General features: G+C 47.1%; 1 protein-coding gene across 3 annotated transcripts in view; it reads right to left on the minus strand.

The window, feature by feature from the left end:
- The window catches only part of LOC144798880 (phospholipid-transporting ATPase IK-like), a 694,664-nt gene that overhangs the window by 104,829 nt on the left and 577,464 nt on the right, over positions 1–12,371 (minus strand). For all 3 annotated transcript variants that reach the window (XM_078669975.1, XM_078669973.1, XM_078669972.1), the window contains 2 exons: positions 3,019–3,298; positions 1,992–2,215 (listed from right to left, as the gene is read on the minus strand). In XM_078669975.1, coding sequence (XP_078526101.1) covers positions 1,992–2,215; positions 3,019–3,298 — 504 coding nt within the window. The remainder of the gene's footprint in view (positions 1–1,991; positions 2,216–3,018; positions 3,299–12,371) is intronic.

Here is a 12,371-nt window from a genome sequence, read left to right on the forward strand (position 1 = left end):
CTCCCTGAGATTTTTTCTGCTCATTAATTCTTTTCATGTGCCTCGGCCTCATCGCATTTTCTCCTTTCCCTTGTTACTCTGGGGGTTTTTTCTTTTCTTTTCTTCTTTTTCTTTCTTTCTTTTCTTTTCACTTTTCCTTTCATTCTTTCGCTATCTTCTTCTCTAATATCCTTTACTTCATCATTTACAGAATATTTGCTATTTCTACCTCCCCACTTCCATTATATCTTATGTATAATCATATTATTTTCATACCTTTATTATGATTCATTTATCAATATCTTATTTTATTATCCATTTACAAATATACGTATTTCTGTATTTTCATCTAAAACTTAATAAAAAATTTCAACACAAAAAATAAGGGTCGACCAACAGTCTGCCCTGGTCTGGGCAGATTCTCAAGTATGGAACACTTGAGTAGGTCCCTCATTTCTTTATTTCTTTATTTTAACAATTTATAGAGTGCACAAATACCCAAGGGTGTCTCGGCAGTACGGACTGCAAGGATAGCAGGTAGGCTTCTATTGCTCAAATAACCAAGTTTTCACTTGTTTCCTAAAAGATAGTAGTGTTGGACTAGTCTTAATTTGTAAGGGGAGCCGGTTTCAAAGTTTAGCCATTGCCACTACAAATCTTCTGTCGCCCCAGTTAACTTTGTTTGTTCTTGGAACGGTCAGAAGGTTGGCGGCTGCGGAGCGTAGAGCTCTGCCGGGCGCATATGCTCGAAAGGCTTTTTTCAGGTATTCAGGCCCTGTACCATGAACTGCTTTATAAGCAATGCATAGCGCCTTAAATTTAGTTCTGCTTTTTAAGAGCAGCCAATGTAGTTGGCGCCTAACACTGGAAATTGGCTTAAACTTTGGAGTACCTGACAATATCCTAGTGGCTGCTTCTGTATCCTTTGCAGCCTATTCAGCACATTTTCTTGTGCATTTATTAACAGGCCGTTGCAGTAATCAACTCTAGACATAACTAGAGCACTAATGAGAGTTTTTCCAGCACTCATCGGGAGATAGGGTAGCAATTTTGTTATCATCCTTAGAATTGACTTTTAAAACGTATGGCTAAGCGCATTAGGTCAATATATTTAAATGGCGCTGTTCTACAGACACCGTTTGACTTCAATTTTGAATTCCCCCATATTTTCTTGGCGGGATTCCCCATGCGAAGCTAGATATTGCTGTTCATTGCAAGGTGGGCTAGTAGGACCAGACTTACCAGAGTTACAGTTGCTTTCCAGTCCCACCCTGGCAGTATTTGCAAACGCAGTGCATTCAGAACATTCCCAAATTTATTTTGTGAACTAGCCAATGTGCAAAAGGTACTTTTTTTCATGTGCTCTAGAGTCTAGTGCAAAGCATGAAAACTATTTTGTGAATCAACCAAGGAGCAGATTTGACTTGCTTTTAATTTATTATGTTTACATACAGTGCTTAGGCTGCCGGGCAGCAACCTTAGACAGCTGCCCAACTGCATAGTTGAGAAAACACATGCATGTTAACATGTAGTTGAATAGGAAATAGAAATAAATGCAGGGTTGGCTTTAGGGCAGTGCCACCGGTGCGGTTGCACTGGGCGCTGACCTGTGGAGGGGGCACTGACCACGGGCTTGATGTGGGGGTGGTTGTGTTTAGCATTAACTTATGAATGGACAGATGGGGGGCACGTTTGCCCCGGTGGAAGTGAGAGAAACCAAGGAGGCAGATATGAGGTGCGGGGCCCCCGAAAATGATTGTCTCACAGGGCACCACCGGTTGTAAAGTGCCCCTGAATGAATGCATTACACGAGTCCTACTTAAGTGTGAGTAAAGCAGCCAAACGTTGCAATCTGCACCCCAGTGTCATGAACGCATTGATTGCACAGAGTCATTTGCCTCTCCGGGGTGAATCTAGCCTCAGTCTGGTGTAGCAGCAGAGACACAGACCCTCCCCAGACCTCGCCCTTCTCTCACACAGATGGCACAGACGCCCGCAAACCCAAGACTTACCAGTGCGCTGAAGGCGTTGAAGAAGGAGAGCCAGATACTGGTCAGCATGTAGGCAAATGTCTTGTAGAAGTAGTAGCGGAGGAACTTGCAGATGCGGTAGTAGGACCACCGGCCGTGGACCAGTAGGAGGCGCTGGAGGAAGCAGAACTGCGCCAGGGCGTAGTCGCTGGCAAGAACGGCTTGGAGGCCTTCCTGGCCACTGATGCCTACGCCAATGTGGGCAGCTGCAAGAGAAAAAGACATCGACTACTCTTTGGGTAACGTCTCCTTTCTAGTGACGACGTCCTTTTCAGAGAATGCCGGTGAACAATGGTTGTTCTTTTTCCCAAGCCGGCAGGAGAGGGGTGACCTTAGATCCTGAATCTTAAATAAAGGGCCTGTGAGATTGCATATTCTCACTTAAGCTAATATCTCAGAGAATAAGGTATAACGGAAACAATTTCCTTTAACATGCATTATTTACACAAAATCAATATGTTTTATACATGTTTCAGAAATGAACCAGTGTAATCTCCACAATCTCTTCACTGGTCGTCACTGTAAATCCTAGTGTTGTCATGCAATGGAAAGAAACCCCTAGGCAATGATCAGTCTACAACATGAACAGACCGTATATTCTAAACAAGTTGATATATTGAACTGAGTATAACCAACCAATTACTGTTTAAAAATTCACCATTCTAATTAATATTTGTTAAAAATATGATGAAACATTAAATGAACATGTAGCTATGTTTATTTTAAAATTGCAAAGATAAAGCTGTCACACAAATAAACAATGTGTACAACCTATCTGTTGACTAAAAAACACATTATGCATTCTTAAACACAATTATATATATCAATTCAACGAAGATTGTTGGGTGACAGTTACCACCACCCTTTTAAATCACCTCAAGCCTTCTCTAAAACCCAACAAAACCCAGTACATTAGGGTTGAAGCAGGCACCCTAGCTGACCCCGACCCTCCCTGACCCTCTAATGTTCCAGAGATAAAGGGGTGTGACAGGTACTCCTCATGCCTTACTTTTGATCATGTTGACGTCATTGCCACCATCGCCAATAGCAAGTGTGATGGCTTTCTTATGCTTCTTCACCATATCCACAACTATGGCCTTCTGTTTCGGAGTGACCCTGCAGCAGATCACAGCCTGGCAACGGGAAGCAAGATCGACAAATGCTCGCTCCCTCAGAGCCTCCACGTTGTCCTTGCGCCTCTTTCTCAGCCAGCGTAGACTTTCAATCTTCTCCCAGAAGGACGGCCATTTCCTTGTGGTCTTCTTACCATCTGAACTCAAGAGCTTACTCTTCAAAAGGGTGATAAAATACAAGTGTTATGCTTTTCTCAGTATTCTTAATGCTAATACCGCGTGTAGTGCGGGGTACTTGTGTGAATATTTCTTTGCACATTGAGCGATCTCTGATATTTTTTCTTATCATTGAACATGCCCTGTCTGTGTCTCTTTATCTTGCATTAATTGTCTTATGATCGAATGACCAACTTCATAGATCTTTGGATGCCATGATCTCATTTATGGAACAGGGTGCACGTCAAAGGCTTCTCTAAGCAGTTTATGGAAGCGGTACCGAGCCTCATATTTGGACACCTATCAGCTTCATCACTGGTCCACGAAGAGGTGACCTTTGCCAGTTTCCCAGATAACTTCATGAGATAAATGTTCATAAAATTAACCTGTATATAAGTCATTTACACTGTCAGTGGATGTTCTACTGAGTTGGCATAATTCAACTTGGGTGGACCAATATGGAATGCCAAATCTATATCATCGCCCCATCAGTCTTATAATCTATAGTCTTTGTGTTGCAAAGGTCTTCATGCTAGCAGGAATTATTCGCACATGCCTACTGTTCATATCGTACTTGCTTTGGTTCTTTTTACTATGACACATCCATCAGTATTAGAATGTGGCCCTGCAAATCACATGGGATCTGACATAAAAGCTTTTTACTGATTCACTAAATCACAGGGTTGGTGACCAGTAGGAAACTTTTTCTAATCTACTTAATCAATTTAGTCATTGTGGAGTTTTTCTGAATCGGCAAATGGATTTTGAAATGGTTTCCTAATCATTATTTGGAGCGGGGTGGTGTTTAGGCCGTCGTTTTCCAAATAGCGATTCGAACCCTGAAGAATCAATGGTTTGCTATTGTAATTCTGCTCGCAAACCATTGATACGTGAGGCAAGGGGGACCCGTGCAGGGGAAACAATCCATGGATCCCACACAGGGAGAGGACTCACTGCTTGAGAGGACCAGTGTTTTTTGTTATTTACACACAAACTCCTGCTTGGAAAGGAAAAACAAAAAAGAATGGAGAGCTGGCCAAAACAGCATGTTGGCCTGCACTGCATTAATGTTTGGTGAAAGTGCACCTACCCTACTGGTATATTTACTTTTAGCAATGAGATGCCTTGGAAGATTTCTCAGCGTAGTATGGGGGGTGTTGGAAGTAAAAGCCTTCGCCAACCTAGCAGACTGGAGGGCACCTACCAAACTATAAATTACCCTGTTTCTTTGAAATAGGGTTTGGGTCTGTTCTGTCGCTGGGTCTTATAAGCTCTGACTCATTTTTATTTCTCATAGACCAAACAGCACAGTTTGACAGATCTAATGTGAACTTACAGAAGGCGAATAGTCGGCCCATTGCACACCACTGGTTAGCTTTATGGTCAACCTCATTAGTTTCGATGGCTTGGATTTCTCTTCTTGTGTTTGTTCCTCCCTTGAAGCATGACCCCTTTGATTGCATCCTTTCTTGGACACTTTTAGGGAACTGTCCTTTTCTTTTTGTAAAGCACTCCATGAGAGTGAATGTGTTTTCTTTCAGGCTCTATCCCTCGTATACTTCTGTCCAGCGCTTCGTGTGGCTCACGCCCAATGTTTTGCTTGCTTTGTCTCTTCCCCACCGTGTCCTCCATCCGTCCCCATGCTACCTCTTTATTTTTTTTTTTAACATTTTCACTTTTGGAGTTCCCGGAATCTACCATTTGCTGACACCCCTCTCCTTCTGTGAAACAATGTTTTTTTGAGCCATGCTGTACAGCAGCACGGCTGCAGTGCAGCAGGGTTGCCAGTAAAAAAAAAAGGGTATGACATCGCTAGCATTGCCCACCCCATATAATATATTTAAACATGCATTTGCAGTGCAATAGGTCTCGCTTTTGCAAGAGTTGGATCTTTTGGTGTTGTAAATTGCAATGTATTTACCCATGTGTTTTGGCTTGGAGTAGAGTGGATGTATGTGGTGTGTAGAAGTGAAATTATGTGGGTTGTATTGGAATTGTAGTGGAATGGTGTGATGTAGAATTATGTGGTGGAGAGTGTATTTGTGTAGTGGAATTATGTAGCATGGTGAATACATAGGGTTGTATCGTTGAAGAACTGAAGTGTAATTTGAAATCAAAAAGTCTTCCCAAGGTACAAGTTACAGAATAAAGATCAAGGACGAATACTTGAAAAAGACTACTGCATGGACTAATGTTTTGGACTTTATATAATTTGCTCAGGAAATTGAATGTGCATCTACTTTTATCATGCCTGTCCCGGTTTTTGGTCCTCAAAATTTGGTCACCCTTCGTTATACTACTTCCGAGAGGAGATCCAAAATGACACTTTATTTCGATTAAAATATGATCTATTGCCAGGAAGAGTAAAGCAAAAACGAATTATGATGCGGCCTTGGGTCATTGTGTAGGGAGAAGGGACACTGAGTAATACCTGTCAATAGACACAACACGTTGAGCAGCAGACAAAACTATGCAGGCCACCAAGCAATTCGAGGAGTTGGGAGGGCTCTCAAATGTCCAAAACTATGCCTTGAGTTGTTTTCCCTGCCACACCCTAAATAAAAACAAAATTGTAGAAGGGATCAAATCACCTGAAAGGCTTTGGAGGCAGACCTTTGGTATACGTCACGAAGAAAAGTTTTAAATACGTTTAGATCAAACTTACCTTTTATTTAACATTTGAGGAGGAGGAGCCAAGCGCCAGACCAGGATGGCCGCGCGAGAGCTCGGCTCCGCCGGCCTTCCCCTTCCAGCCTTGATATCCTGTGGCTAATCCTGCGGCAACACCCCTTTCCCTGATCGTATAGACGGAGCAACGTCCCCAGCCGTGTCTCCGGTCGGCCTACGGTGCCTGGCCCCGGAGTTGCGCCGTTTGAAAAGCGGCGGCCTGCCTTCGATTGGAGCCGGGGGCTCGAGTGAGCTGGGAGCCCGGCACCTAATGCATAAACATCGGGGCCGGAAACCGGAAGTCGCCGGTCCGGCCCCGTACCTTTTCCGAAGCCCACTCAACACTGTGGCAGCTCTACGGGATGCGGATGTGAGGAGTGTGGCTGTGGAGAGACCTGGGCGCCGAGGATTGTGCCTGGGCGGCCCCACGGAGCTACAGAGTGTTGCCGTCCCGAGCGAGTGCGAGGCGCCACACTGCGGGGCGGCGGCTTGAGGTCAGCGGTAATTGACCGCGGTGCAGCTGGGGAGCCCTTACTGTGCGCTGGGGGCCAGTGTGCGGTGGAGGTGTGGGGCGGGCCGCCCTTGAGGCTCATCTGCCTGTTCTGCATCGCCCGAGCCTATGGGGAACCTACAACGAGAGCTTGTGATGTTAGGGGAGACACCCATCACCCTCGGTGTGAGGTGAGCAGCGACGGCAGTGCTGATGCCCTGTTTAGGAGGGGTGCACCGCGGAGAGTGTGAGAGAAACAGCCCCTGGGATATGCTGGCTGGGCGTGCTCTGCCTGGTAGCTGTGAGGTCTGACTGTCTACACTTATATGGGGTGCCATGGACGATCCATGAGGCTGTGCCGTGAGTGAAGCCCCTGGCTGACCTGTTACTCGTGTACTGGCTGGGGGGCCCATTGAGATAACCATCCGCTGTGGGAGTGGAGTAGCACCTGTAACGGACTGGCTCTTCCGCATTTGGGGTCTCCGTGGCCCACTGAGAGACAGGTGACTCGAGCTACCTACATCGTGTGTGGAGGTGTGGGCACATGAATCTGGTGACCTAGCCTTTGTGTGCTTGGATGACCGGTGGGTGCGGAGACCGCCTCACCTGCTGGCCGGCTGGGGGACCCAGGTATTGATTTGCCGAGACTCCTGGGGGCGAGGTGACGTGGCAACCGAGACCGGAGTGCTTTGGAGACACGCAGTAGACCCTGCAGTTCTGGCCCTGGGGTGTATTCTTCTGTTCAGTACTGGTAGTGACAGGAGTCTAGATGGCGACAAAACAGGACGCAGACAAATCCTTGCCCAGATCCTCCAAGGGGTCCGGAAACATTCAGACCAATAAATTGGATCGATATACTATGCCCAAGGGGTCCCCCACGGGAATGAGGTCACAGTCAGTGGGGGAAGCCGGAGTGGTCCCTCCCACAGAACCAACTCTGACGGATCTCATGGCGGCCATCAATGGGGTCCAGGCGTCCCTGGGCCAGAAGATGGAAACCTTGGATAACAAATTGGATACAGTTATGATTGAGGTGAGCTTAATACGGGCAAATTTAACGAAGGCGAGCGAGAAAGTCAAATTGCTTGAAATTAAGACGGCCAGTCTAATCGATGACGTGACACTGCTGCAGCAGGAGGTGAAAGATCTGAAAGCCTCCAGAACCCTTACGGATAGAAAACTGGATGAATATGAAGGGAGGGCCAGGCAGAACAATATTCGTATTGTTGGGGTGCCCGAGAAATCGGAGGATCAGACCCCAGATCTGTCAGATCTGGTTGTCAAAGACATTGCCCTTAAACACCTCAAGCCTAAGGGACTGAGTAACTTCTTTACAGTCGGGCGAGCACACAGAGTGCCGGGGGGCATGCCAAAACCAGGGCCCCTCCTCGCCCGATGATTGCGAGGGTCCTGAACTTTTGCGACAGAGATGTGATTTTGCAGGCAGCGCGTACTGGGACCTCCCTTGCGGTATGAAAATGCGACGCTCTCCTTTTTTCCGGACTTTACACAGACGGTGCAGAAGCAGCAGCAGAGCTTCTTGCCGGTGAAAAGGAAGCTCAGGGACAAGGTACTGAAATACGCTATGATGTTCCTGGCCCACCTGCGAGTGGAACTTAACGGAAGGGCTTGGTTCTTTGATAACCCTGAGGTGGCGTCAGACTGGTTGGACAGTAAGCATCCGAGCGGGCCGGAAGACCGGGATCGAGATGGAGAAGATGAACAATAGTAATAAGCATCAATAAGGCCGGTGGACTCAATGTGTGGTATTGTAATGTCAGGGGGTGGGGCGGCTCCACAGTTAATTTCGAGCTCCCATCTGTTTTCTGATAATTACTGTGGTTTGCCCCTGATTGGGAGAACTATTTTGGGAGGCTGGGGGGTGGGGGGGTGTTCTGGCCCTCCTTCCTATTACTACATTTAGTTAGTTTGTAGATTAGTGTTTGTGCGACGGCACACTGTTAGTTGGGGATGGGCGACAGCCATATTCAGGGGTGCATGGAGGGGGGAGGGGGATGAGAATATTGGGGTTTCATGGTATTGGGATTACATTGTTTGCATTCCTATTTGTAATTTGTTTTGCTTCTTTTTTCGCATCTGGTGACATAGCTATGATCGGACCGTTTCCTTACCACCATAATGTCTACTCTTAAACGGGGATCGGGGATAAATGTGCTCAGTTGGAATGTGAATGTTCTTGGGGATAAAATTAAGAGGGGAATGGTGAGCCAGTTGATTAGGCGACATTCCCCAGATGTAGTGCTGCTGCAGGAGACACATCTTGTTGGGAATCGTTGCTTGGCCTTTCACAGGGGGGGCTACACACTGGTGGCTCATGCTGGATTCACTACTGGATCTAGGGGGACAGGTATCCTAGTGAAAAATTATTTTCCGCTGGCCATCCAGGCCACATGGGCTGATCATAGAGGCAGGTATATCGGCATATCGGGGCTGTGGGAGGGGAGAACCGTCACTTTTATGTTTGTTTATGTTCCACCAGGCCTGCAAACTGATACTTTCCGAGACCTGGGGGCAATTTTCCTGACCCTGCCCATGGGTTTCTTGGTGGTGGGCGGGGACTTCTATGCGGTGATAGACGGTGAGGTAGATAGACATCCAGCCCGTACGCTGAAGCCGTCCCATAGGTGGCTTCCAGAGTTTTTAGAGACAACGGGGCTTACCGATGGTTGGAGATTGAGGAACCCAAGCGAGATACACCACACACACGCCTCTGCTGCTCACCACACCCTATCCAGGATAGATTATGTATTGATACTGGCGGCTCAGGCAGCTTCAGTCAGAGAGGTGCGACACCTTTAAGCGGACGATATCCTGCTTTACCTCGCCACTCCCAGGGAATCTCTAATCAATTTCCTTGATGTGCTTGCTATATTTGAGAGGTACTCTGGTTTCACAATTGATTGGTCAAAATCAGTGCTCTTTGTCCTTAGTGGGGATCCACCGGTAATCCAGAGTTCCTGCCCGTTACAAATTGAACTGCTGGGGTTCCGATACCTCGGAGTGTATGTGACATTAGAACCGAAATTGCGATATTCGAACAATCTGGGCCCCCCGCTGGCCCGGCTTAGGAGGGATGAGGCACGGTGGAGGGCATTGCCGCTCTCTCTCTTGGGGAGGGCGGTGCTCTTCAAAATGATGGCCCTCCCCCGATTCTTGTATGCGCTTCAGAACGCGATGGACCCGGTGCTATCGTCTTACTTTAGGGAAATTGAGACCCTCCAACGACAGCTTCTTTGGGAGGGCAGGCCGCGCATCGCGTTCTCTAAACTTTCCCTTCCCTGGTACGATGGTGGAATTGGACTACCAGATTTGCGGAAAAATACTACTGGGCCTCCCAGCTGGCAGCGGTGAACCAAGCTATCTACAGATCTCCCGGAGACCCCGGGTATGCGATGGACCGCGGACTGGTGCCAGGGGGCGACTTCACTAGGGCATTGAATGCCAGGGCCGGCCGATTTCCCCTAGTTGAACCGTCGGCTCATGCAGTGCAGGTGTGGCAAGCAGCTACTCGGCATCTTAAATGGGACGGGAAACTCACACTTGCCACCCCACTATGGAAGTCGGAGAAGCTAGGCAGCCTGTGGAAAAAAAAGGGGTTTGATAAATGGGATCTTATTGTGATTACGCAGATAAGGGATATTTGGGGACAGGATACAGTTCTCACATTCGGTGCCCTCCAAGAAAAGTACCATCTATGGGAGAGTTAGTACTATCGCTATCTCCAAGTCCGCCATGCCCTACTTACACATATTCCCAGAGGCACCACGCTCCCAGACGCCTCCCCCCTGGAAGATCGAGTGTTAGACGGTCATCTCCCGGAAAACACGATCTCATTAATATATAAAAACTCATTAATAATATGGAGGACCCACTGGTCATTGTTAGGGCACAATGGGGGGCTGATGGCCTGGAATTAGATGATGAGGACTGGAGAGAGGCAGTCTCCTCTCCTAAGGTTGCGGCTATTCAGATGATACTCCGGCTAGTCCAATTAAAGATTTTACATAGGGCATATGTCATGGAGCCCCAGATGGTGCACATGCATCGGGTGGGGGGCGGGGATTGTCGGAGGGGGTGCGGGGAGCTTGGAACGTTCATGCATATTTTGTGGCATTGTGCAGTGATACAGGATTATTGGAGTGAAATTCATGGTAGGATGCGAGAGTTGCTGGGGGTGGAGATGACACTGGAGGCTCGAAGGTGTGTTTTAAACGCCTGGGAGCCCACGGATCTGGGCGTGTATGGGAGACAGTAGGCGGCCTTGGCGTGTATGATTGCTAAGCGTAACATCACCCAGCTGTGAAGTGCCAGCCAACCGTCCCGGGTCGAGAAGTGGACTGAGGACCTGGATTGGTGCATGTATAGGGAGAGGTCGGTTTAAGTCGCATGGGGCTGTCCTGCGAAGTGGGGGAAGGTCTGGGGGCCTGGAATAGGTATTGTGGTGATATTTGTGCTCCTCCAGTTGTCTGGGACGCGGCAGCAACACATGAGTCCCCGTGAACCCCAATTGTTATGCTGTTTGTACTATCTTGTGGTACGAAGATGTATTTGAGACGAATGTGAAGCAATGTATGCCACCTGATGTTTTCTTTTGTGGTTTTGTTAATAAAAAAGATTTTAAAAAAAACAAAAACCATTTGAGGTACTGATTTTAGTAATCCCAATTCAAAGCACATTTTCCAAACACATTGACATAATTATACTTGTTTTCGAACACACTCGTAAAGAGTCCAAGGAAGATTCTGCCCTCATTTTAACAAAGGCCTCTCTAGCCACTTCACTGTGGTGTAGAAGCAATGTTAAGTAGAGGTGGCAAAACCACTGAAAGCCCAAGACAGAAACAGAGCGTTCAAGTGGCTTCTGCCAGCAAACCCACGCTCTAACTTCAAGTACCAAGAATTGAAGAAGTCATCAATCTCCTGGATCCGTCTGTAAGCCCCCACCCCTTTAACATTGGTTGTTAAGACAATCCAGTACACACACACACAATGATAGCAGCCCTGAAATGTAACAATTATAGGAAAAGGTTTAGCTATCATCCGGATTAAATAACGCATTCCTGCTGAACACCCTGCGGGCACAAGAGGCGGCTACCTTCCTCGGTGCAGCAAAAAGAATTCCCAAAAGATGTAAATGTGGAGAAATGTACAAACATTTGCCACCAAGGTTCCTGATGCCAGTCAGGCCACCAAACACCATCGCAGCAGTAGACGGCAGTCTCATACTCAACGCAGAGGAGAGGGCATTGGAGCTGTGATTGGAGAGACGCCAGGTAAGCTACTCTGTGATTGGGCATGGGAGGCATTACTCTGTAATTGGTCAGCCGTTCACACCTTCGGATTAGTCAAGGGCAGTCTAGTATTTTGTGGATATGTTGTAGAACTTTTGTAAAAAAAGGTTTTAGGCGGAGTCAAAAAAACGCTCAAAGGAAAGAAAAATAAAGCTCAAAGAAGAAAAAACTTGAACGCTATTTCATGAATAATAAATACACCGTTTTTGTCAAGAAGCGGACATGAAGGGGAGATGAAGTGGCGTAATTGCCAGAGCTGCTGACTCGGGAGCTGGAGAACCAGGTTTGAGTCTCGGCTATGGCTCAACATCCTGTGATTCTGGGCAATCACCTAATCTCCTCAAGCCAACTAAAAATAAATGTTATTGTGTGTAATGAAACCGGTGGTCATGTAAAGTGCTCCACAACCTACGGGTTGAGATTGAGCTGTATAAACTGCAAAAAAAAAAAAAGGGGTGGGGGAAATCAATACACAGCGGGAAGAGGTATCTGAACTAGGCATGGGGGGTAAATTCTGTTCCGCTCACGGAATTTGGGTAATTTCCCGTTCCGCGGAGAACGCAAAATTGCCTAAAATTCTGCGATCCGCCACTTTGCGAAATTTT

This window comes from Lissotriton helveticus, chromosome 12, assembly GCF_964261635.1.
Source record: "Lissotriton helveticus chromosome 12, aLisHel1.1, whole genome shotgun sequence".
Lineage (NCBI taxonomy): Eukaryota > Metazoa > Chordata > Amphibia > Caudata > Salamandridae > Lissotriton > Lissotriton helveticus.